The 27,413-nt window shown below is 49.3% G+C and overlaps 1 protein-coding gene across 1 annotated transcript; it reads left to right on the forward strand.

Moving 5' to 3' along the window:
- Positions 1-6: 6 nt before the first annotated feature.
- LOC137309933 (E3 ubiquitin/ISG15 ligase TRIM25-like) lies at positions 7-17,678 on the forward strand. The gene is made up of 7 exons (XM_067977935.1): positions 7-712; positions 1,316-1,411; positions 2,464-2,694; positions 3,576-3,598; positions 9,339-9,472; positions 11,518-11,652; positions 12,642-17,678. The coding sequence occupies exons 1-7, from the start codon at positions 152-154 to the stop codon at positions 13,160-13,162; spliced, it is 1,701 nt and encodes a 566-aa protein (XP_067834036.1). The 5' UTR covers positions 7-151; the 3' UTR covers positions 13,163-17,678.
- The last annotated feature ends 9,735 nt before the right edge of the window (positions 17,679-27,413 follow it).

Consider the following 27,413-nt stretch of genomic DNA (forward strand, 5'->3'; position numbering starts at 1 on the left):
GCCTGAAAGGGTTAATCTTCAGACAGAGTCAATCAGGAAATGAAATTAACACCGTCACTCCCTGCGCCGAGTGTTTATAAGAATTTCACTTCCTGCTCTGGTTCGTCGCTCTCTCTTGTTCTGTGTGAAAGCTGCTTCAGGTGCTGTAGGAATGGAGCCCGGAGCTTTCGAGGATGAATTAACCTGTGCTGTGTGTCTCCAGGTGTACCAGGACCCGGTGGTGTTGTCCTGTCAGCACAGTTTCTGTTTGAAATGTATTGAGGGAGTTTGGGCCCAGACACCAGGCCCAGAAGGGTTTGAGTGTCCTCAGTGTCGCCAGAAATTCAACCCCAGGCCCAGTCTGAAGAGAAACTTCACGCTGTGTAATATTGTGGAAAAATACAACCAGTCACAGCCTCCTGCTGATTCAGCCCATGTCGTGTGTGATGCGTGCATCGAGAATCCATCCCCAGCTGTCAAGACGTGTCTTTTTTGTTTGGCTTCCTTTTGCTCCCTTCATTTAAAACCACATTTACTGAAAGAGGCCTACAAAGATCACACCCTAATCGAACCTGTGGCTGATCTTACAGACAGGCAGTGCGTTGACCATAAGAAGGTTCTTGAATTCTACTGTAAAGATGATGCAGAGTGTGTGTGTGTTTCCTGTATAATAATAGGGAAACATAAATCCCACACACTGCTGAGCCTGGATCAGGCACAAGCTGCAATTAAGGTGAGTGACACAATTCCTGATATTAAATACAGTGAGGGAGAGTTTTCCTGTCGAGCTCAGTAATTCACTGTGTGGGCACCAGTGAGAACTGGCACTCCATGGCATAGGGCTGTAGAGCAGAGCATGTTGTAGCCCTGTGTAACACTGGGGTATTCTGCCATCTGACCAGCAGGGAGAGGACCATCACCGGTGGGGGGAGTGAGGGACACCCACGGGGGGAGACTCAGGGGCTGGGGGGAGAAACTGTTTCTCACAACAAGAGGGAATTGGTGTTTGAGAAATGCTGGTGTGACTGAGTCTGTCTCCCTTTCCCCTCGGCTGATTCCTGGAAATGGAGGAGCTGAGTCCGTGTGAAAATGCAGCACACGGTGAGTCAGTGTGAAAAGAAGCCGGTGTGTGTGTGGTTCCTCAGTTTATACAGGGCAGGGAGCGCCTCTTTACTGAGAGTCACAGAAGGGAATATTTCTGCTCAGGGCCCAGACACTGAGAATCCCCCAAACCACTTTCGATCCACACCCAGTGGGGTCACTCCTGGAACGGAATCATTTCCCTTTTACATTCCAGTTTGAATCCCTTTCAAACACTTTCGAATGACTTTTACAGGAAGAATTGGAGAGAGAAATCGGGAGTCTTCGGGGAGTCCAACAGAATTGTTCCAGCAAACAGCGAGACTTGGAGAGATCAGAAGCTGAAATAAAGGTGGGTAAAGTGGGACTGGATTTAGAAAGGGTTTCTCTCCCCACTGAGTCAATGAGCACATCAGAAACAGGCCTTCCAAACCAGGCTGGTTGTGTTGGGGCCGAGTCACTGATTACACTGAGTTCCCCGTGTGTTTGATGTGAGGGGGAGCTGCTTAACTCTCCCTGCACCTCCCAGGGAATATTATTACATCACTTGGGCACTGGATTTCCTGAAACAGACACAGTCAGAGGCTGGGAGTTGGAGACTTGCCCTGAAGCCTGTGTCAGATGAACATAGAAAGGAAGAGGAAGAAAAGACCATTAGTCCCAGCGAGCCTGCCCCATGCAGACAGGGTTCAATCACACACACCACTGATCCACCCCGAACCATGGACTCACCTGGGAAAGGCAAACAGAAGAGAGAAAAAACACCTGCAGACAATTCAGGACAAACTCTGGGAAATTCCTCCCCAGCTCCCTTCTAAAGGGTGGGAGTGACTCCATACCCCCCACATGTTCAGAGAGTCTGTTCCAGAGATCGAGGACTCTGGGGTCTAACCTAACTCTGTGCCTATGGATTTTATACACAGGCCCTCTCGTCCAACCATCCCGATCCAACTCAAGTACCTCACCCAACGAGTGAGTCCAATAATCCCTCAATCATTTTAAAAACCTCAATCATGTCCCTCTCGGCCTGCCTTTCTCTAAATCGCCCTCCCTCTTGGAGCCGATCCTCAGAACTAAAATCCGTCAGACTACGTGTCATTCTGGCCACCGTCCTCTCCAGAGTCTCAATCTCCTTCACCAGGTGTGGGCACCAAAACTGGACCCATCACTCCAGGTGTGGATGGACCAGGTGGCAGTGCTCTTTCTATTAAACTCAAGGCTCAAGGCAACACTCGTTAAACTCTCTTTTCTCTCCCAGTGGACCCTCCCCCACTGCTTGTCCATCTGTAACGGGTGATCGAGTAGTGATCGAAACAAACTGTCCCGTCCCTGGAAAGTGCCGTGTGCTCAGGGTAAGAGCTGTGTGGAAGGGCCGTTTGTAATGAGAGTTGGTTTGTGTTTCAGACACGAATCAATGAGCTGAAAGGAAAGCTATCGAAGAGCTTCTCTGAATGGAGGAGACAGCTGGAAGAAGATGAAGAATACGCACTGAAACTGATCGATGAGGAGGGGCTCCGAGCTCTCTCACAGATTAGAAGCTGTTCTGAAGCATTAAACAAGAGGATGGAACAGATTACATTAATAGATGGAGAAACCCAGAGTCTGGTACAGAGGGACCATCTCTCCTTTATTCAGGTACATCTTCAATATAAACAGGGCCATGTCTGGGGAATGGGGTGTTTCTGTGAGTGGGCTGAATTGTTTGAAGATTGTTGGTTGGGCCCAGCATTGGCGCTGCCCCCTCAGCCCTGCCCTCGGAGTGTTGGCGCTGCCCCCTCGGCCCTGCCCTCGGATTGTTGGCACTGCCCCCTCAGCCCTGCCCTGGGAATGTTGGCTCTGCCCCCTCAGCCCTGCCCTCGGAGTGTTGGCGCTGCCCCCTCAGCCCTGCCCTCGGAGTGTTGGCGCTGCCCCCTCAGCCCTGCCCTCGGAGTGTTGGCGCTGCCTCCTCAGCCCTGCCCTCGGAGTGTTGGCGCTGCCCCCTCAGCCCTGCCCTTGGAGTGTTGGCGCTGCCTCCTCAGCCCTGCCCTCGGAGTGTTGGCGCTGCCCCCTCAGCCCTGCCCTCGGAGTGTTGGCGCTGCCCCCTCAGCCCTACCCTCGGAGTGTTGGCGCTGCCCCCTCAGCCCTGCCCTCGGAGTGTTGGCGCTGCCCCCACAGCCCTGCCCTCGGAGTGCTGGCGCTGCCCCCACAGCCCTGCCCTCGGAGTGTTTGCGCTGCCCCCTCAGCCCTGCCCTCGGAGTGTTGGCGCTGCCCCCTCAGCCCTGCCCTGGGAGTGTTGGCGCTGCCCCCTCAGCCCTGCCCTCGGAGTGTTTGCGCTGCCCCCTCAGCCCTGCCCTCGGAGTGTTGGTGCTGCCCCAGCATGGAGTGCAGTGAAATGTGGGATTATTGCCCATTCCTGTGACTGGCCGCACCTACTGTTATACACTGAACTCTTTACTCTCAATCCCAAATTCACTCTTTGGTTCCATTGGGTGTTGATTTGTTCGTTGACTGATTTGATCTCCTCTCTTTATTCACAGAACTCGAAGCAGCTCCTTTCCAGGTAAGTTCCTCTCAGTCATACAGTACCTGCTGCTGATAGGGAACCTTCCCCTGTATCTGGGAGAAGAGTGAAAGTAGAATCACCGCTTGGAAACCTTCCCAGATAAGGTGCTTTCAAATGGTGGGAATATTGAGTGATGTTTAACTGTGGTTTGAGGGGTTATTGGCTCAGGCAGCCTGTGGGAAATGGGAGATTCCACATGTACACTGACGACCCCCAGCTCTACCTCACCACCACCTCTCTCGACCCCTCCACAGCATCTGATTTGTTACGCTGCTTGTCCGACATCCAGGATTGGATGAGGTGAAATTTCCTCCAATTAAATATTGGGAAGTTCGAAGCCATTGTCTTCAGTCCCCACCACAAACTCCGTTCCCTAGTCACCGACTCCATCCCCCTCCCTGGCCACTGTCTGAGTCTGAACCAGACTGTTCCCAACCTCGGCGTTCTATTTGACCCTGAGCTGAGCCTCCGACCCCATTTCCTCTCCATCACCAAGACCTCCTACTTCCACCCCATAATATCACCTGTCTCAGCATCTGCTGCTGAAACCCTCATCCATGCTATTGTTACCTCTCGACTCGACTTTTCCAATTCTCTCCTGGCCGGCCTCCCATCTTCCACCCGCCATGACCTTTAGCCTAATCCCACTTTCCAGCTCTTGGTCCGTAGCCCTGTCGGTTACGGCACTTCAAGTGCATGTCCAAGTACTTTTTAAATGTGATGAGGGTTTCTGCCTCTCCCACCCTTCCAGGCAGTTGTTGTTGTTATTGAGTGACCTGGGCTGTTCCATCGGTGTGTCGAGCTTCTCAGGAACCTGTTAGACAGGAAGTGAGAGAGAGAGAAACCTGCAGTGACCTGTATCTAACCGAGGCTTCCGAAAGGCTCCATGTGTGTCAGTGACAGCTTTATTCCATTGGGTCAGGAAGTGCTGTGTGATTGGCTTGTTCCATCAACCAGCCCATGGAGAAATGAGGAGAGGGGCAGGTCCCAGTGTCAGAGTGACAGTAAAATGTGTTGTGATTGGCTCATTCTATCCACTAACAGAGAAATGAGTCAGTGCGAGATTTCCCAGTAATGTCACTGTGATTGGACCCTCTGGCCACGATTTTATCTCCGAGATCCGGGTGGGTTGGGGGCGGGAGGCAAACAAAATCGGGGATTTCCGGAGCGGGAAGGAATCCCGGCTCCAACCCGCTGAAAAACACGTCCGACCCAGAGCCACCTGGGTGCGCGGGGTTCAGGAAGCTGGGACGGGACGATATTTAAACCCACAATTAACGGAGTTAAAGTCCTTGGAATTGTGATTTCCATTTTATTGATGCAGGGAAACGATATCAACGCTGCCTCAACGTGTTTCCTGTGCTGTGTGAAGCATGCCATGGAAACGGAGGTGAGTTGCAGCCGGCAGCCATTTGGCCATTGAAATCCCTGTTTGACAGATGGGGATAAAAGGTGAGTTATTGCAGCAGGGCACTCAGTTCTCTCAGACAAACTATTGGCTGGGAGTTCTTTGTGTTTAGTCTGAGAATTCTTGGTTCACACTCAGAATTGTTCTGTTTACACATATTTACCTACATTTTGGACCCCCTCAAACTGGTAACATCAGGATGGGGGACACGATGGCTGCATTCACCAGTATATCCGAGGAGGAGGCACATCACCATCCTCGCCAGGCACGGCCTGCAGATCCACCACTTGCAGCTCCACAAGACAGAGGTACGTCACAGGGACCCGCACAAGAGCAGAGAGAGGAACAACAGAGGGCCTGACATCGCAGGAGGCACTACCCTCGTGAGAGGGTCTACAGACCGAGGCTGAGCTTCCTGGACCTCTCTGAGGAGCAGTGCATACGGAGGCTGAGAGTGAGTCACCAGGTGGTCGCAGACATCTGCAGCCTCCTTCATGCAGAGCTGCTCCCGGCTGGGCCTGGTGGCATCGCATTGCTCGTCGCAGTTAAAGTCACCACTGCCCTTAACTCCTTCACCTCCAGATCCTTCCAGGGTGCCACCGGTGACATCATCGGGGTCTCTCATTCGTCTGCCCCCAAGTGTATAAGACAGGTCTCCGATGGTTTGTTTTGCAGGGTGTCTCACCACATCAACTTCCCCATGGACGATCTCAGCCAGACGGAGAGGGCAGTGGGTTTCCACTCACTGTGCTGGCTTCCCACGGGTACAGGGTGCAATTGATTGCACACACGTAGAAATCCGAGCACCTCCACACGAGCCAGGACTGTTCACCAACAGAAAGGGATATCACTCCCTCAACACGCAGCTCGTTTGTGATCACCGGAAAAGATTTCTTCACGTGTGCACCAGATTCCCTGGCAGCTGCCACGATTCCTTCATTCTGCGGGAATCCAACATCCCAGCCCTCTTCCACGCACCAAACAGACTTAAGGACTGGCTCCTCGGAGACAAGGGAAACCTCCTGCAGACATGGCTCATGATACCTGTGAGAAACCCCATCAGCGAGGCACAGAGTCAGTACAACGACAGTCACATCACCACCAGGTCTGTCATTGAACATGCGATGTGATGGGCTTCAGGTGCCTGGGTCGATCTGAGGGAGAGCTTCAATACGCACCAGCGAGAGTGGGTAGAATTATAGTCGTCTGTTGTGTCCTGCACAACATCGCGCAACAGAGAGGATTACCAGTGGATGAGGCCCCAGCCATCAACATTGAGGAGGAGGAGCAGGAGGACGAGGATGAGGACGAGGAGGGTGGCTGCTCGTGAGGCCAAGGAGTCACTGATATTTGACCGATTCTCATAAGGACATCTGCAAAGTGAGGATAGTCCAGTCCTCAGACCACCTGGAACGAGCACCACCAACACCAGCACCCCCAGCCCACACAAAACAGTCCAACAACCACACATACACCCACTGTAAACACACCCACTGGGTGGCATCAAGTCTCACTGTTCATGATGAAGCACATGAAAAGGCCCGATCACAAAAGGGACTCAAGAATGGGCAAGATGTGGCAGTAGTGGTGAGAATGATAACATTTAATGTGAATTTAACAAAAACCAAATATAAATGATAAACCTGACAGTCTGTCAGACACTCTTGTGCAAACCCCCGGTGATCACAAAACCTTCACCTTCCTCTTCCTCCTACTTCTACCTGGTGCATCCCCTGTGGCTGTAACAGAGGTAGTGGCAGGTTGCTCAGATTCATACCCTGACTGTTAAGATGCTCTCGGCCGACGCTCTCTGGGTTTTGGAGCCCATGAGGGCCCCTCCAAAGACTGCTCCACCTGCACCTGTGCAGGGGCAGACTCGGCAACCTGGAGAGGAGGCAGCATTGTGGGTACCGGTTGAGAGGGGGGCAAAGGGTGAGACATGGGAACGCTTTGAGTGGTGTCCCCACTTCCATGTCCCCTTTTGCCAACATCCCTCTCCTGGGTCAGGGCCACATCACTCCTACCACCCTGCTGACAACAGTTTGGAGGACATGTGTGATGCCTGGTAAGGCCACTTCTAAAGTTTCTGTCTGCCTGTTTAAGGTGGCAGACATGTTGGCTTCCAGAGTCCGAAAGCCCATTGTCAGGGCCTGAATGGACTCATTTGTGAGCCGTGCTTGAAGCTCAATGGAGGCTCGCCTTCCCTCCATCGCAGACGTTCCCGCACTTACCTGTGCCACTGTCTCAGATATTCCCGCACGTACCTGTGCCACTATCTCAGATATTCCCACACGTACCTGTGCCACTATCTCAGATATTCCCGCACGTACCTGTGACACTATCTCAGAGATTCCCTCCTGTATCTGTGCCACCATTCCACTAATGCAGGAGTTGGACTCCTCCATCCTCTCCGCTATTGTGGAGAGTGTGCGTGGCACCTGTTCCAGTACCTCGTAAATGTGCTGCTGTCCCTCGATCATTCTCTTTTTAAATGATGGTCCCCAGGGTTCAGCATCTGCGTCCAGCTGAGCAGAGCCTGGAGAGGAGTGCTCCCACCGACGTGGACTCTCCACAGCTGCCTCTGCGACCAGTGCCTGCTCGTGCTCACTTGTGTGTGGTTACTCACCAGGTGCCAACCCAACGAACTCACTACGAGGACCCATCGAGGTGTGAGTATCTGTGCTGGTGGATGGCTCACTAAGATGTGACGGTGCACCCTCAGAGGCCGGGAGCTCCTCTGAGGAATCGCCCTCTGCCATCACTTCGGTCGCTGAAGGGCCTGTGAGAGAACAGAAGGCAATATTAAGCATCATCACAGATGTGTCATGTTGCGATGAGCACACTGAGGTGTTCAACATGCCAATCGTTGTTAACATCAATTCATGTTGTGTGTGATGAATGTTAAAGTTGTGTCACCAGATGTTTGTGGGGTGCCAGTCTCGCCGTCCCCGATGGACAGGCACTCGAGGGTGCGTCTAATCTGCAGGGCCTCCTCCTCCACCTCTGTAAGGACCACTATTAGTTGTGGCCCCCCCTCCAGTCCTCACCCTCTCCCGTGTATTTTGAGCTCTCTTCTCCCACGAGGGGAGAAAGTACAGACGTGTGAGTGAGTGAGGGTGAAGTGGTCAGCCAATGAATGCATTGCTTTGGGTGAGGCTGACCGTGAAAGAGGTGCATCAGAGGGTGAGTATCAGACAGAGACATCACATTGGATGAGGATTGGGGTGAGTGGTAGTGGTGGGGGGACTAATGGGGAGGTGAGGAAGTGCTGAGGAAGTGAAGGTAAGTTGAGGATGAGCCTTAAGTGGGTGTGAGGAGTGATGTGATGGCAGTGCAGAGTGAGAGGGGGTGAGGGTGGGGGAGTGATGTGCACCACGAATTGCAGGAGAATCAGTGAGTGCACTCACTTTTGCTGACCTGGTTAGGTCATTGAAACGCTTCCTGAACTGCACCCAAGTGCGGGAGATGTTGCTCCTGCTGGTCACCTCCTCAGCCACCTCGAGCCAGGCCATCTTGGTGGCAGAGGCAGGCCACTTCCTCCTGTCAGCCGGGTAAAATATTTCCCTCCTCCTCCTCTCCCCGGCCAGCAGCACCTCAAGTGAGGAGTCACTAAATCGTGGAGCTGCCTTGTCCCTCTGCTGCTCCATTCTGCCTGGTTGTCCCTTTGTGCAGCAAAAGTCATTGCATCAATGGCCCTTTAAATACGGACACTCCAACTGACAGCAGGTCATGTGGGTGCGCAGCTTTCAGACGGCAAACCCACAACCAACGTGAAGGGCCATCGATTAAGTCGCGATCGTGTGGGGAAAGGTGGGGATTAATTTTTCGGGTTTCCCGCGGGCCCCTTGACCCCCCGCTGCCATCCCACAGGCAGATTAAAATCATGGCCTCTGTGAGGGAATCCCACCGATCCCAGGTCCCTGGGAGGCTGTTCCTTCTCCTCTCCTCACTTCACATGATTGTGGAGAGTGTGATCCTGCAGAGAGGGGGGAGCACAGACTGGAGACCCTCGGGATAATAATAATTATTAATAATGGAAAGATGAGGGCTCCAGGACAGAGAAACTGAACTGAACACAGACGGCTTTGAAAATCACAAACTGAGCTGAAGTGGCAGCAAACCAGGATCCCACTGCACATGTGGAGATCAGTGTGAATGCAGGGAGACTGCAAATCCCGGGATTCTGCCATTTTCAGGATGGGTTGCTGCGGGGTCTCAGTACGAGCATTCGAAGGGGTGCAGGTTGTTGCACTGATCACTCGTTCCCCTTTGGGTTTCTGATCTGAAATGTCCCCACTGATAAAAACATTCTCTCCTCTTTCATTCCAGAGTGACTGAGACTCAGAGAGTCACAGACCCAGATGTTCCAGCGCTCACCCTGAACCTGTCCAATATATCTCAACTTATCCAGAAGAGGCTGAATGGATCGGAAAAGTATCACTCAGACATACTGGGAATCATTGGTAAGAACGTGCAGCTTTTCTCCAATATATGGGACTGAGAGCAGGTCGGGTTAGTTGTGTTCAGACAGCTGGGAATATCCAAAATAATTCAGTAACTTACAAAGACACAGACACACACGCCCCGTCACAGAGACTCACACAGACACACACGCCCCGTCACAGAGACTCACACAGACACACACGCCCTGTCACAGAGACTCACACAGACACACACGCCCTGTCACAGAGACTCGCACAGACAGACGCGCCCTGTCACAGAGACTCCCACAGACACACACGCCCTGTCACAGAGACTCACACAGACACACACGCCGCGTCACAGAGACTCACACGGACACACACGCCCTGTCACAGAGACTCACACAGACACACACGCCCTGTCACAGAGACTCACACAGACACACACGCCCTGTCACAGAGACACTCACAGACACACAAGCCCCGTCACAGACACTCACACAGACACACACGCCGCGTCACAGAGACTCACACAGACACACACGCCCTGTCACAGAGACTCACACAGAACACACACGCCCTGTCACAGAGACTCACACAGACACACACGCCCTGTCACAGAGACTCACACAGACACACACGCCCTGTCACAGAGACTCACACAGACACACACGCCCTGTCACAGAGACTCACACGGACACACACGCCCTGTCACAGAGACTCACACGGACACACACGCCGCGTCACAGAGACTCACACGGACACACACGCCCCGTCACAGAGACTCACACAGACACACACGCCCCGTCACAGACACTCACACAGACACACACGCCGCGACACAGAGACTCACACGGACACACACGCCCCGTCACAGACACTCACACAGACACACACGCCCCGTCACAGAGACTCACACAGACACACACGCCCCGTCACAGAGACTCACACAGACACACACGCCCTGTCACAGAGACTCACACAGACACACACGCCCCGTCACAGAGACTCACACAGACACACATGCCCTGTCACAGAGACTCACACAGACACACACGCCCTGTCACAGAGACTCACACAGACACACACGCCCAGTCACAGAGACTCACACAGACACACACGCCCTGTCACAGAGACTCACACAGACACACACGCCCTGTCACAGAGACTCACACAGACACACACGCCCTGTCACAGAGACTCACACGGACACACACGCCGCGTCACAGAGACTCACACGGACACACACGCCCCGTCACAGAGACTCACACGGACACACACGCCCCGTCACAGACACTCACACAGACACACACGCCCTGTCACAGAGAGTCACACAGACACACACGCCCTGTCACAGAGACTCCCATAGACACACACGCCCTGTCACAGAGACTCACACAGACACACACGCCCTGTCACAGAGACTCACACAGACACACACGCCCCGTCACAGAGAGTCACACAGACAGATATGGAGACAATCAATAAATACACAAATATAAACAGAGAGAGAGAGATTGAAATCAATGGAAGTCCTGATACTGACTGATTTAAGGAACATTGACTGTTCCCACAGTTGGCATCAAAAGGATTTATTTATTGAATTGTTCCCATCCCTGCCCTGTCTGTTTCACTCTCTGTATTACTGTGACTCTCTATTCCATTCCCTTTAATACCCGCCCTATCTGTTCCACTCTCTAATACTTGACTGATCTGTTTCACTCTGTAATTCCCACCCCATTTTCCTGTCGGTTTCACCGACTGTAATACCTGCCCCGTCAGTTTCACTGTGTTAGGGTCTGTCACACCCGTGCTGTCTGGTTCACTCTACACAATACACAGTCGGTCTGTTTTGTTCTCTGTACGGGTGAAAAATAGTATGTGGAATTTATCATGAAGCAAAACGATACAGAAGCAAGAGCCAATCAGTGGATGAGATGACAAAACAGGACTTAATTTGTTCCCACACATCGATTGGCTTCCTGGGTCCAACAGAACAAGTGTTTTCGAGTATTTGCTGCCCTTTTCTCAGAGTCTTTATACCTCACTGGGTCACAATTCCCAATCACCGTGTGCTTTGTTTACAGTGCCAGCTTCCACCGAATATGGGGGCCCATCGAACGTAACTCCTCCCCCACACAGCTCCTCTGGGGCAGTCCCTGTCCCAGGGAATGTCCTCCAGCTGTCGACTGGGATCACGGGAAGAGCGGGAATATCCCAAGGTCTGTTTATAATCTTACACAAGGATCACGGGGGCAGTGATTCATTTCTGTTTAACTCTTTGTTTTTCTCTGGTGTTTCTTCAGTCAGGGTTTAGCTCAGAGGATTCGAGGGTCGAGTTCCTGCACCTCTTTCCTCTCCACAACTCGGAATTGATCCGAGTCTCAGACTCAGGGCTGGAGGGGGGTCCTGGGGAACTCACAGTGAACAGGGACTAACCGAAGGGACATAAGATTCATCCGAATTATCAGGTCAATCCGCGGTCCTGTTTGTAAACTGATGGAGGCTTTAATCAAGCTGTGGGCAGGATGGGACAGTAACAGGAGGGAGAGAGCCCAGGGCACACTCCTGTATTCAGGATGGAACAGTAACAGGAGGGAGAGAGCCCAGGGCACACTCCTGTATTCAGGATGGAACAGTAACAGGAGGGAGAGAGCCCAGGACACACTCCTGTATTCAGGATGGAACAGTAACAGGAGGGAGAGAGCCCAGGGCACACTCCTGTATTCAGGATGGGACAGTAACAGGAGGGAGAGAGCCCAGGGCACACTCCTGTATTCAGGATGGAACAGTAACAGGAGGGAGAGAGCCCAGGGCACACTCCTGTGAGCTGTGTGTTCCCAGTACAGCCGGTGCTGAGATTGTGGGGCTGGAACTGTGAGTCTGTGGGATGTGTTGTGTGCCGGTGAATCCCCTCCATTGGGGCTGGGAGAACGTGAGCACAGTGCCAGGGGCTTGTGTGATTAAACTGACTGCTACTGTGTGTCTCCACTGCAGTGTTTGCACTGAGTGTACAGCACTGGGACCCACACACTGCTATTTAACAGGGATTCTGATTGAAGGCCATTGATTTAACATGGGATGAATCCAGTCTAAGAGGTAATATGGGGCTGACACTGTCTGGGAAATACTGACACTCCCACCCTGCAGCTGTCAATCATTGATCTGAGTGGAATAACCCTGTCTGACCAATCTCTTCTCTCCTCTCTAGGGCAAAGGTCACCGATGAGCCTGGATCCAAAGACAGTGAACTGGAACTTGGTTCTGTCTGATGATCTGAGATCAGTAACACGGACTGAATGGAAACAGCCCCACCCACCTCACCCAGAGAGGTTTAAAGACCGTCCTCAAGTCCTCTGCTCCCAGAGTTTCTCCTCAGGATCCCATTCCTGGGATACAGAGACTGATGGGAAACGCTGGGGAATAGGGATTGTGTGTGGGAGTGTCGAGAGGGAGGGGGACAAGTCTGATCTTAGGCTTAGCAGGAAATCCTGGTGTTTGGATTTTCATTATGGTTCTCTCACAGCCGCTCACTATTCCCAGTTCACTGACCTCCCACTGACCCCGTCTAACATCAGGATCCGAGTTCAGTTGGACTACGAGGCCGGGACTCTGTCATTTCACCGGGTCACTGACTCACTGAGACATTTACACACATTTCAAACCACATTCACTGAACCCGTGTTTCCCGCATTTTATTGTGGGAATAAATCCCTAAAACTATTAAATTAATCTCAGAATTGGATGACATCACTTCATGTTTCTGGATCCTGAGGTGACATCACTTCCATGTCTGCCCCTCTGATGATGCCACTTCCATGTCTTCCCCTCTGATGATGCCACTTCCAGGTTTGCCCCTCTGATGATGTCACTTCCAGGTCTGCCCCTCTGATGACTTCACTTCCACATCTGCCTTTCTGATAACATCACTTCCAGGTGTATTCCCCCCCCCCCGCCCATGTCATCACTTCCAGGTCTGCCCCTCTGATGATGTCACTTCCAGGTCTGCCCTTCTGATGATGTCATTTCCAGGTGTGACACGATCGTGTTACAATTGATTGTTTTCTTCAGTTGTATAATTTTACTTTAGTTCCATAATTGTCATGGGATTAATCTCAGTAATGAATCGTAGTAACGGCCGGTGTGACTGTATTAATCTCAGTAATGAATCGTAGTAACGGCCGGTGTGACTGTATTAATCTCAGTTATGAATCGTAGTAACGGCAGGTGTGACTGTATTAATCTCAGTAATGAATCGTAGTAACGGCCGGTGTGACTGTATTAATCTCAGTAATGAATCGTAGTAACGGCCGGTGTGACTGTATTAATCTCAGTAATGAATCGTAGTAACGGCCGGTGTGACTGTATTAATCTCAGTAATGAATCGTAGTAACGGCGGGTGTGACTGTATTAATCTCAGTAATGAATCGTAGTAACGGCCGGTGTGACTGTATTAATCTCAGTAATGAATCGTAGTAACGGCAGGTGTGACTGTATTAATCTCAGTAATGAATCGCAGTAACGGCCGGTGTGACTGTATTAACCTCAGTCGTGAATGATAGTCGTGGCAGGTGTGACTGTATTAATTTCAGTGGTGAATGATAGTAGTGACAGGTGTGACTGTATTAATCTCAGTGGTTAATGATAATAGTGACAGGTGTGACTGTATTAATCTCAGTGGTGAATGATAGTAGTGACAGGTGTGACTGTATTAATCTCAGTGGTTAATGATAATAGTGACAGGTGTGACTGTATTAATCTCAATGGTTAATGATAGTCGTGTCAGGTGTGACGATTCATCTCAGTAGTGAATGATAGTGGTGACAGGTGTGACTGTATTAATCTCAATGGTTAATGATAGTGGTGACAGGTGTGATTATTAATCTCAGTATTGAATGATAGTAGTGACAGGTGTGACTGTATTAATCTCAGTAGTGAATGATAGTATTAATCTCAATGGTTAATGATAGTGGTGACAGGTGTGATTATTAATCTCAGTATTGAATGATAGTAGTGACAGGTGTGACTGTATTAATCTCAGTAGTGAATGATAATAGTGACAGGTGTGACTGTATTAATCTCAGTAGTGAATGATAGTAGTGACAGGTGTGACTGTATTAATCTCAGTAGTGAATGATAGTTGTGACAGGTGGGACTGTATTAATCTCAGTAGTGAATGATAGTAGTGACAGGTGTGACTGTATTAATCTCAGTAGTGAATGATAGTTGTGACAGGTGTGACTGTATTAATCTCAGTCGTGAATGATAGTAGTGACAGGTCACGGGCCCTTTAAAGAGCTGCTCTGAAAATCTGAGGCTGGGGTTGAAATTGTTCTTTGGCCGTAGCTCAAAACAGCGATGGTGAATCGACAGCCCGAGTTACACTGACTTCAGTGGAAAGGAAAATCGTGCGGGGTGTAAAATGGGCTGTCCATTCACTATCGCCCGTGTTGCACTAACACCAGAGACTAATTCCACCTCCGGGGTCTCCTGGGCATCGCTGAGAGCCTCTGGGACTGCCCAGGGGGGTAACACATCTGTCCTAAACTAAGTCAATGTATTGATCGATTGGACCAGACTGGGAACTTTTAATCTATGGTTTATGGGGTAATGATTTTTAGTTTATTGGACAGTAAGGTTCCTCCAGGGCTCACGACCAACATGAAATGGTAATATTATGGGATGTTTAACTTCATTAGACACGAGGAAGTGACTGAGTGTGTGAGGAATAAACAGGAAAATTGTCCCACCAATTGGGGTCTACAATCAGTGTCCCAGGTGACCATGGGACATTTTGTGATAACCAAAACCAGCGGGTCGGGAAAAAGATGTGTGAGTGACCGGTGAGAAACAAAGATCACCTGGGAACAACCCCCAAAGGACATCAATCAGGGATCAATGCACAATCCAGTGAAAGTCAGGGAAGGGGAGTTAAGAATAGTTCATTGACAGCTTTCTCTTGGAGATGGTTGTGTCCTTGCTTATACTGAACAGTGAGAAGAATATTTTATAACCTGGCCACTACCCGAGACATCGGGACCGTGCAGGGGGAGATAAGCAAAGACCTCCAGACACCCCCCGATCTGTTGATAAGACAGACTGAAAGTGCAGGAACGGTTTGTATTTGATGTCACGTTTGGGATGATTTTGGGAAACCGCTGTGTGTAAATGTGATATGTTGCGTGTGAGGCAACTCGTATGTGGAATGCATGATGAAGATGCACTGAAGAACGGGTCTCAGACACGCTCAGTCACGTTGACAACATCACTACATGAAATGGTTAATGTGCTCAGGAGAGTGAGGACATTTCCTGGGTCACTACTGATCTGAACTTTTTTTAATCAAGGCACTGACACAAATTCCATAAACCGAGCAGTTAATGAAACAATCAGGATCGAGTTAAACACACTGGTACCTGTCAGAGGGATTGACATTAAAGTAAAGAGGGACAGAGAATTTGGATTTCCAGAATTCAGGGTTGGGTTTCTTTGAGTTAACAATGAAATTGGGACAACTGAGGGCCGGGGAGAAATAATACTTCGCCTGAATTATCCACAAGATGGATAATGGGAAAGAGGGGAGCTGGAGGATCTTTGAAGTCCAAGATTTCTTGATAATATGGTAGTATTTGGGGGAGCTGAGTTTCTGTAGTTTTCTGTACAATGTATTATGATTTTCTTTGTCTCTATCGTGATGTGTAATATTAACCAAATGAAACTTAGATTAGAAGAGCAAATGGCTGGAGATCGGTCTGTGATGCTAACAAGATGAGGACCTTGGATAAGGCCCCCAGGATCCCACAAAGGAGGAGGAGGGAGGGGCTGTTGAAGATTGAGACTGAGAAGTAAGAAGGGAAACCACTTTCTTTGATTACTTCTGTAGTTTAAAACCCCTAATATTGATAGACTGACAGTGCACATGAAACAACGTAATGCTGAGATTGAAAAGGGGACCTCTCCCCTTGGGAATCATGAATGGTGGGAGGTCGTCTATAATGTGGGACAGCAGCCTTGGGTGAAAATCATGTCTATACTTTTTGTTATTATACAGCTTGTTATGATTGGAACACTTTTTTTTCATTTGTTGTATTTGAAAGAACTTTTGAGTCAATGTCTCGGTGATTAAACTTCTTGTAACAACAATTGTTAACCTTATCTGTGGTGTAAGATTCTCAAAATTCACAGATTCCCCCAAAACTCAGAGAAAAACCCTCAAGAAATTCACCTTTACCCTGAGCATGGAAAAACTTTGGCCCCTGACTAAAATCCTAAGATGGAAGGATAGGTGAGAGGTCACCAGACAAATCCACAACCCACACAGTGGAAGGTGGGAGAATTAATGCTTCAGACATGTCTCTGTTTTAATGCAAAACCGACAGCAGGTGGTCGACAATCACTCCCATTGGAAGAGGCAACTGCTCCAGACTTGGTGGGGTCATGTCTTTGTTTTAAAGCAAAACCATCAACACCTGGGACGTTGGACACAAAAGGAAGCCTTGTGTGACAAGCTCTAAAATTCGGAATTAACAATGACCCATCGGGAGAAGCAATTGCAACATGATGAGGGACCATCAAAGATTCTTAAGGACTTTGTAAGAACTGTTTAAACAGACATGAAGTGTTTTTTTTAAGGTGTCGAAGACCTTTGTAAGAGAGGGATACACAAGTGGAAACTCAAAACCTCTCGCTCTATCTCGCTCTCTCTCTCTGTCTTGCTGACTCTGGTGGGCTGCTTGTCTTGGTTCTGCCTGTCTCTGGAAGGAAAGCAGCTTCCAGCAAACAACAAGGCAAGGGGCTCGACAGGGAAGGTCAGCAGCTCTAGAAGCAGGCCAACACACACAAGAAGAAACCGGTGCAACAGTCCCAGTGACCATCAGACACCTCGCGGCAACAAGGGCCTTACGAAACAATCAACCGAATATTACCACCAACCAACCGGGTAATATTGGGCCACCGCAACCAAAGAAAACCAACTCGGGAGGAAACCGAAGATCCGCAAAGTTTCCACTCTACAATCTATTTCTGACTTACCTCTGGGTGAATTACTGTCAAAGATTCGTTTGGTGAGCATTATCTCTGGTCCTTCAGAGTCCAACCTAGCTAGTACAGTGGGATTGGGAGGGGTGAGGTATCTTTCTACTGTAATTTCCCTCTCACGTACTGAAGTGTTCCCCATTTTATTAGAGTGTTAAGATTGTTGTGTTGTATTTGCTCTCTTGAATAAAGGTCAAAGTTTCTTGCACCAAAACCAGTTGTCTGCTGCACTTTGTCACAACCCCCAAATAAGTCCAAGGTCCAGAACCCAGGGAGTGGGAGCAATTCGGACCGCTCAGAAGTCAGAGGTGAAGCTGACACACACCACCACCCCCTACAAGAGTGAGTCGCCAGGTGGTCGCAGACATCTGCAGCCTTCTTCATGCAGAGCTGCTCCCGGCTGGGCCGAGCGGCATCTCATTACCTGTTGCTGTTAAAGTCACCACTGCCCTCAACTTCTTCGCCTCCAGATCATTCCAGGGTGCCACTGGTGACATCGCCGGGGTCTCTCAGTCGTCCACACACAAGCAGGTCACCGACGGCTTGTTTAGCAGGGCCTCACAATGTGTCAACTTCCCCATGGACGACCTCAGCCAGACGGAGAGGGCAGTGGGATTCCACTCTGTGGCTGGCTTCCCATGGGTACAGGGTGCAATTGATTTCACCCATTCAGCAATCTGATCACCTCCACACGAACCCCAACTGTTCATCAATAGAAAGGGTTATCACTCCATCAACACTCAGCTCGTTTGTGACCACCGCAGGAGATTCCTTCACATGTGCACCAGATTCCCTGGCAGCTGCCACGATTCCTTCATCCTCCGGGAATCCAACATCCCGCCCCTCGTCCACGCAGCAAATACCCGTAAGGGCTGGCTCCTTGGGACAAGGGATACCCCCTGCACAAGTGGCTCATGACACCTCTGAGGAACCCCATCAGCGAGCAACAGCGCCGATATAAAAACAGCCACTTTGCCACCAGGTCTATAATTGAACGTGCGATAGGGCTGCTCAAGATGTGATTTCGGTGCCTCGATCGTTCTGGGGGAGCGCTTCAATACGCACCAGTGAAGTGGGTCACATTATCGTATTGTGTTGTGCCCTGCACAACATGGTGCTACAGAGAGGGGCACCTGTTGAGGAGGCCCCATCCCCTCATCCACCATCCACATCCACCATCCACATTGAGGAGGAGGAGGTGGAGGAGGAGGACGATGAACCCATGGGCAGAGCAGTGGCTCACCTGGATGCTCGTGAGGCCAGGGAGTCACTCATTTGTGAATGGTTCTCGTAAGAGTAGAAAGTGAGAAGAGTCCAGTCCTCACACCACCTGGAAAGACCAGCGCCAACACCAGCACCCCCTCTCCCCCAGCCCCTGCACAAAAAAATCCTGCAACTACACATATGCCCATTGTAAAGCGACCCACTGGGTGGCATCAAGTCTCGCCGTTCATGGTGAAGCACATGAAAGGGCCCGATCACAAAAGCCAGTCAAGAATGGGCAAGGCGTGGCAGTAGTGGTGAGAGTGATATAATTTAATGTGACTTCAATAAAAATCAAATATAAATGAAAAACACGACAGTCCGACAGGCCCCCTTGTGCAAACCCTTTGTGATCACAAAACCTTCGCCTTCCTCTTCCTACTACTTCTCCGTGGTGCATCCCCTGTGGCTGCAGCAGAGGTAGTGGCAGGTTGCTCATGTTCATGCCCAGACTGTTTAGATGCTCTCGGCCTACGTCCTCTGGGTTTTGGAGCCCGTGAGGGCCCCTCCAAAGACTGCTCCACCTGCACCTGCGCAGGGGCTGAATCGGCCACCTGGAGAGGAGGCAGCATTGCAGGTACTGGTTGAGAGGGAGGGGGTGAGACGTGGGGGTGCTTTGAGTGGCGTCCCCGCTTCCATGTCCCCTTTCGCCATCAACCCTCTCCTGGGCCAGGCCCACATCACTCCTACCACCCTGCTGGAAAACACTTTGGAGGCCATGTATGTTGCCTTGGAAGGCCACTTCTAAAGTATCTGTCAGCCTGTTTAAGGGCAGCAGAATGTTGTTCACTGTGAGTCCGAACAGCCGTTGTCAGGGCCTGAATGGACTCATTTGTGAGCCGTGCTTGAAGCTCAATGGAGGCTAGCCTTCTCTCCATCGCAGACATTCCTGTACTTACCTGTGACCCTGTCTCAGACAGGTGCGCAGGTCCCTGTGACAGTATCTCAGAGATTCCCTCCCGTACCTGTGCCACCATTCCACTCATGCAGGAGTTGGACTCCTCCATTCTCTGCACTATTGTGGAGAGTGTGCGTGGCACCTGTTCCAGTACCTCGTGAATGTGCTGCTGTCCCTCGATCATTCTCCTTCTAAAGGATGGCCCCCGGAATTCAGCATCTGCATCCAGCTGAGCAGAGCCTGGAGAGTAGTGCGCCCACTGACGTGCACTCTCCACAGCTGCCTCTGCCACCAGTGTCTCTCGTGCTCACTTGTGTGTGGTGACTCACCAGGTGCCAACCCAACTAACTGACTACAAGGACTCGCCAAGGTGTGAGTATCTGCACTGGTGGATGGCTCACTAAGATGTGACGGTGCACCCTCAGAGGCCGGGAGCTCCTCTGAGGAATCACCCTCTGCCGTCACTGCAGTGGTTGAAGGGCCTGTGAGAGAACAGAAGGCAATATTAAGCATCATCACAGATGTGTCAAGTTGCGATGAGCTTACTGAGGTGTTCAACATGCCAATCGTTGTTAACATCAATTCATCTTGTGTGTGATGAATGTTAAAGTTGTGTCACCAGATGTTTGTGAGCTCCCAGTCTCGCCGTCCCCGACGGACAGGCACTCGAGGGTGCGGCTGATCTCCAGGGCCTCCTGTCTGTGAGGACCACTATTTGTTGTGGCCCCCCCTCCAGTCCTCGCCCTCTTGTGTGCATTTTGTGCTCTCTTCTCCTAAAAGGGGAGAAAGCACAGACCTGTGAGTGAGTGAGTGATGGTGCATTGCTTTGGGTGAGGCTGACCGTGAAAGAGGTGCATCAGAGGGTGAGTATGAGGCAGAGACATCCCATTGGATGAGGATTGGGGTGAGTGGCAGTGGTGGGCTCACATTGGGGAGGTGAGGAAGTGCTCAGGAAGTGAAGGTAAGTTGAAGATGAGCCTTAATGGGTGTGAGGAGTGATGTGATGGAATAGTCCTGACAGTGCAGAATGAGTTGGGGGGGTGGTGATGTGGAACACGGAATGCAGGAGAATCAGTGAGTGGACTCACTTTTGCTGACCTGGTTAGGTCATTGAAACGTTTCCTGAACTGGACCCAAGTGCTGCCGATGTTTCTGCTTCTGGTGACCTCCTCTGCTCCCTCAGGCCAGGCCTTCTTGGTGGCAGAAGCAGGGGCACTTCCTCCTATCGGCCGGGTAAAACAGTTCCCTCCTCCTCCTCACCCCAGCCAGGAGCACCTGAAGTGAGGCATCATTAAATCTTGGAGCAGCCGTGCCCCTGTGCTGCTACATTGTGTCGTTTTAGTCTTTGCTCCAGAAAAAGCCATTGGAGCAATGTCCCTTTAAATAGAGACGCTCCAGCTGACAGCCTGTCATTCGGGTGTGTAGTCCGCCCACTGCGCAGCTTTCAGACGGCAAACCCGGAAGCCACGTTAAGAGCCACCAATGAACTCGCGATCGTGTGGGGGACGATAAGATTTTATTATCCGGGTTTGCCGCGTGCCCATTGACCCCCCTCCCCCGCTGCCATCCCACCACCATTTGAAAATCGAGCCCATGGTCTTTCTCTTGTCACTATTGACTTTGTGTTGCTCTTTCTCTCTCTTTGCTTCTATCTTTCTCTTCCGAGCTCTTTTTGCTTCTCTCTCAGTTCTCTTCTGCCTTCCTACCAAACCATAACCCGATCACAATCATTACCTCGTCCTCTCTGAAGTACCCATTCAAACTCTGTATTCTCTCATTCTACTTGTTCCACAGTCACTCACCTCACTCTTAACCCTCCATCTACTCCCATTTCATTCCCACTCATTTCTCCCTAGGGCAGGTGGCAAGAGGCTTCAATTTTTCCCTCCTCCCTTCACCCACTCCTACACATTTCCCTCTCAGAGGCTTTTTTTTTGCTTTCAAAATTCAACTTTTTTATAAAATCGACCTAGGATGAGGAAAGACTCTCTTTTGGTCTTCTGCTCTCTACATATATCACAGATATCAGCAATTAGAATGTTTACATTTTCTAACTGTCAACAAAGCACAGGTAAAATAATTAGAGGTTTACTTCAAAATTTAACTTGTTTTGTTTTAAATGAAGTCAAATTAGGATCAGGAAAGACACCCTAGGTGAAATTCTCCTCCAGGAGCCTGCCCAAAATCAGGTGGGATCACAGCGGACAATACTGAACAATTAGGGTCGAGGGGCCTTCCACCACCTCACTGCCCAAGCAGGAATTCCCTCCCCCCACTGGGACTGATGCTGCCTGCTCCTTTTCCACCTGCCACATGCAAATGGAGCAGTGGGGTGAGGCCTGGGATCCAGATGGATTTTCCTGTTTCTGACACACTTACCACTGGTTCCAGGGTCCACCGTGTGGAAGGTGCCAATAGGCCCTAAGACACAGCGGTAAATATCCAAATGGAAGGAGGTGGCCTTGCAGTCGCCTCCTCCACCTCCAGACGTTCCCAGAGACTTATCCGCTGGAGGCCTTGGTCTGCCCAAAGTCTTCAGTCGGAATCTACATTCCAATCTGCACAATCTAAATTCAGCGAACATGGTTGCAACTTTTGGGAAAGGCTTTGGCCTCAAAGTGAAAACTTTAATGAAGGTACCAAAAGGCACAAAAGACTGCAATGGATAAATTGAATCATGTTATTTTAAAATATGCCTTTCAAAAAAAATTATTTTGTTTAAAACCTTATTTGGACATTAGAAATTTCAACTTCCCTTCCTAACAGCACTGTGGGAGAACCTTCACCACACGGACTGCAGCGGTTCAAGAAGGCGGCTCACCATCACCTTCTCAAGGGCAATTAGGGATGGGCAATAAATACTGGCCTTGCCCACATCCCATGAACGAATAAAAAAAAAACTACTGAGAAAGAAAATGTTGGATGTAATTTGTTATCAGAAAGCATTCCGAGTGATTTGTGAGGAAAAGATAATATACTGCCATCTCATGGCCCAAGCTTGTAATAACAGAGTGACAGGTGCCAGTTGACTTGGGAAAAGTGAATGGGAAATGTGAACATAGGATTTTATAAGGAAAAGTTGACATAAAATTGTGACCAAATAAGGTGAAAATAGGAAGTAAGATTTGTGGACGGGAAGTGTCTGCAGACGGAAGATTTTTAGTTCGATATACAGAGGGGATGAAATTCCTTGGGGGTTCCACTGGTCTCCCATCTTACCCATCTTACTCCCCTTGGTACTTGCCCCAAGGCACAGCACCGAGGTCGGGTTGCAAGACATCATGAGCACAAAATACATCCACTCCTCCATGGTACCATGTGCAAGTGGTTCAACAGCCAACAGCATTGTTCTGCCGTGCTCCCTGGTGTATCTTATTAACATCCTTTTGTCACTATCACAAAGCATTACTACTCACCAAAGGACAACTGGGGGGATTGGAAACAAAAATCTGCCTTAAAAAGATTTCTTTTGAAAAATCCCAGATACATATGAATAATAACTATTATGCATTTTGTTTTAATTAGTTCCCTCGCCCACTTTTTTTGTTATTTTTCACTAGCTAAGAGACAGGGCATTTATCTCTGCTAATTCTGATTCTAGGTTCATCTTTAGGACACTGGTCTCCAGGATGACCACAATTGTGGAGCAGTGTAACTCCACCCATTGAAGCCCCGAGCCTTCACTCTGCGTCTCACACTGATAGCGCAGCGAAGATTCGCCCCTCACTGTCTACAACATTTGGAACAGATGTTGGTGCAATAATAAAACAGGAAAGGTGGCTCAACCGTGGCTTACAAAAGAAATTAGGGATGGGATTCGATCCAAAGAGGAGACATATAAAATTGCCAGAAAAAGCGGCAAACCTGAGGATTGGGAGCAGTTCAGAATTCAGCAAAGGAGGACAAAGAGATTGATTAAGAGTGGGAAAATAAGAGTATGAGAGTAAACTAGCAGGGAGCATAAAAACTGACTGTAAAAGCTTCCATAAATATGTCAAGAGAAACTGATTAGTGAAGACAAATGTAGGTCCCTTACAGTCAGAAATGGGGGAAATTATAATGGGGAACAAAGAAATGGCAGAACAATTGAACACATACTTTGGTTCTGTCTTTACAAAGGAGGACACAAATAACCTGCCAGAAATGTTAGGGAAGCAAGGGTCCAGTGAGAGGGAGGAACTGAAGGAAACCAGTATTAGTAAAAGAAATAGTGCTAGGGAAATTAATGGGGCTAAAGGCTGACAAATCCCCAGGGCCTGATAATCTACATCCCAGAGTACCAAAGGACGTGTCCCTGGAAATAGTGGATACATTGGTGATCATCGTCCAAAACTCCATAGACTCTGGAACAGTTCCTACAGATTGGAGGGTGGCAAATGTAACCCCACTATTTAAAAAAGAAGGGAGAGAAAAAACGGAATTACAGACCAGTTATCCTAACATCAGTAGTGGGGAAAATGCTACAGTCTATTATAAAAGATGTCATAATGGAACACTTGGAGGGCATTAACGGGATTGGACAAAGTCAGCATTGATTTATGAAAGGGAAATCATGCTTCACAAATCTACTGGAGTTTTTTGAAGATGTAACTAGTAGAATAGATAGGGGAGAACCAGTGGATGTGGTGTTTTTGGATTTTCAGAGGCTTTTGATAAGGTCCCACACAAGAGGTTAGTGTGCAAAATTAGAGCACATGGGATTGGGGGGAATATACTGGCATGGATTGAGAATTGGTTGACAGACAGGAAACAGAGAGTAGGAATAAACGGGTCTTTTTCCGGGTGGCAGGCAGTGACTAGTGGGGTACCGCAGGGATCAGTGCTTGGGCCCCAGCTATTCACAATATATATCAATGATTTGGATGAGGGAACTAAATGTAACATTTGCAAGTTTGCAGACGACACAAAGCTGGGGTGGAATGTGAGCTGTGAGGAGGATGCAAAGAGGCTCCAATGTGATTTAGACAAGTTGGGTGAGTGGGCAAGAACATGGCAGATGCATTATAATGTGGATAAATGTGAGGTTATCCACTTTGGTTGTAAAAACAGAAAGGCAGATTATTATCTGAATGGTGATAGATTGAGAAAAGGGGAGGTGCAATGAGACCTGGGTGTCCTTGTACACCAGTCGCTGAAAGCGAGCATTCAGGTGCAGCAAGCAGTTAGGAAGGCGAATGGTATGTTGGCCTTCATTGCAAGAGGATTTGAGTACAGGAGCAGGGATGTCTTACTGCAGTTATACAGGGCCTTGGAGAGACCACATCTGGAATATTGTGTGCTGTTTTGGTCTCCTTATCTGAGGAAGGATGTCCTTGCCATGGAGGGAGTACAACGAAGGTTTACCAGACTGATTCCTGGGATGGCAGAACTGATGTATGAGGAGAGATTGGGTCGACCAGGCCGATATTCACGAGAGTTTAGAAGAATGAGAGGTGATCCCATTGAAACATATAAAATTCTAACAGGACCAGACAGACTAGATGCAGGGAGGATGTTCCCGATTGCTGGGGAGTCCAGAACCAGGGGTCACAGTCTCAGGAACCGAGATGAGGAGAAATTTCTTCACTCAGAGGGTGGTGAACCTGTGGAATTCTCTGCCACAGAAGGCAGTGGAGGCCAAGTCATTAAATATATTCAAGAAGGAGATAGATATATTTCTTAATGCTAAAGGAATCAAAGGATATGGGGAAAAAGCGGGAACAGGGTACTGAGTTAGACAATCAGCCATGATCATTTTGAATGGCGGAGCAGGCCCGAAGGGCCGAATGCCCGACTCTTGCTCCTATTTTCTATGTTTTATGTTTCTATGTTTCCATCATTCCCCATTGCCCGTGCACCCTGTTCTCTGGGTCGTAACCACATGGATTATTACTGTTATTGCATTCTAGTGAATCAAGTCATTGTAATTGAAATGAAGACCAAGGGTTTTTGCCAAACACCATTTCATCAAAGGTGAGGCCCCTTTAACTGGACGGGTCACATCGTGAGGTCACAGAGCGAGCCTCACCCTCATACTGAGCATCACAGTGAGATCAGACATCACAAGAGGTTTGTAAACTGGGTCAATTTGAGGCAGGAGGCTGGACAACCAGTTTAAGTGAAGGAAAGGGAGCGGCACTGACTGTGACTAACTGGCTGATCTATCTCGGAGTGAATGGGGTCGGGTAGAGGATCTGAACAGGTTTACTTTGTGAAGAGAACACATGGAAACATCATCAATTAGACAGAAGGTTGTGGTCATTGAAAGGTTTGTCTCAACGTGTTTATCTTGTATCATTATTTGTGAAAGTCACGAGTAATATGGACAGTTTAACAGACCCAGTAATATTGATGCACAGTCGGGTGGAATAGTTCAATGTAATGTCACTAAAGGATCTTCCATGGCGTTGCTCATTCGGTAGTCTGGGGCCTGGAGCCTGGTTACTGCTGGTGACTGAGCCCCACTCTCAGGTCCCTCCCTCCCTGTTGTCCCTCACTGACCGGCTGCTCCCAGTCCTTGAGTTTGGTGCTCACTCCCTGTTCTGTAAATGTAGACAACAACTTACCATTGGTAGATCTCCCATGGCATTGCTCATAGGTAGTCTGGAAGGTGGGAACCAGTTTCCAATGTTTACTGGGCCCCACTCCAGTTGCTGTAAATGTTTACAACTACTTAACATCATTGGTAGAAGGCAAACAATCCCATCGCTGCCCCACCGCTCCTGACACCGGCCCAAGGGAAGGGAATTGGATATAAACTTGTAAAGGAGAGATTTGCAGGACTCTGAGGAAAGAGCATTGCAGTGGGACTAATTGGGGAGCTCTTTCAAAGAGCCAACACAGACATGAGGGGCCGAATGGTCTCATTCTGTGCTGTACCTTTCTATGATTCTAGGTACGGCAGTCTCAACCGATGATCCTGAGCTACAAAACCCAAAATTAATTTTCCTCATTGTGATTAGAATAGACCGAGCCAGCAGAGTGGGAGAGAATAGAAGTCTTGGAGAGGGAGAGAAGACATTGACAGAGGAAGAGTTGGAGACAGGGAGTGGATACAGAGAAAGAGAAAAGAGAGAAAGACACAGAGAATATGAAGAGAGCTCAGAGAGTGAGGTGGGAAAACTTTCACAAGAGACTCTCAGAGGCAACTCTTGCAGCAAATAGGTACTGTACCAATTCCTTCCATTCTTTTGAGCTGCAGGCAATATCTGAAACAAAAAATACTGCATTCTGGGGGTGGAGGGGGGAGATAGTGGCTGTTTTAAACAGAAAATGGAAATACTGCTCCTGAAATGTTTTTGATGTGGAACAGTTTATTATTTAATTGAACCCAGTGCATTGACACTCTGTTAATTAAAAATATAAAAAGATCTGGAGCTTGGGCTTGGCCTCAGACAATGAGACTGAAGGAGTCGGGGAGATACTCTTGACCCAGGTGTTACTGGTGTCGTCTGGACTTGTCAATCTCTGGGTCCTTGCCAAGGACCTCCCAGGTCAGCTGGTTCAGGTCCTGCCATCTAAAGCACTCCGATAGTGTCAGACAAGCTCCTCTTGTGCCAGTGATCCTGGTTCACCTGAAGGCATGGCAGCCATTCTGGACCTTCTCTCTGATTCTGAAGAAGGTGTCAATTGTCCAACTCCAGAACCGGTGGAATCTTCTGCCTTTAATACTCAGGTGGCATCAGAATCTGTGGCCAGAAACGTTACAAGAAAAGAAACAAGTCGATAGGTTCTGCACCCAACATCTGCATTAAGCATTTCCAGGTTAAATGGTTTACTATACGTGGGCAGCTATAAAATGCCTGTCGT

Source organism: Heptranchias perlo, unplaced genomic scaffold (genome assembly GCF_035084215.1).
Source record: "Heptranchias perlo isolate sHepPer1 unplaced genomic scaffold, sHepPer1.hap1 HAP1_SCAFFOLD_192, whole genome shotgun sequence".
Classification (NCBI taxonomy): domain Eukaryota; kingdom Metazoa; phylum Chordata; class Chondrichthyes; order Hexanchiformes; family Hexanchidae; genus Heptranchias; species Heptranchias perlo.

Coding starts and splice junctions, on each gene's coding strand:
- LOC137309933 (XM_067977935.1), top strand. CDS start 152: ATGGAGCCCGGAGCTTTCGAGGATGAATTAACCTGTGCTGTGTGTCTC. Junction 2,695..3,575: donor ACCATCTCTCCTTTATTCAG/GTACATCTTCAA, acceptor CTTTATTCACAG/AACTCGAAGCAGCTCCTTTC. Junction 11,653..12,641: donor AAGAGCGGGAATATCCCAAG/GTCTGTTTATAA, acceptor TCTCCTCTCTAG/GGCAAAGGTCACCGATGAGC.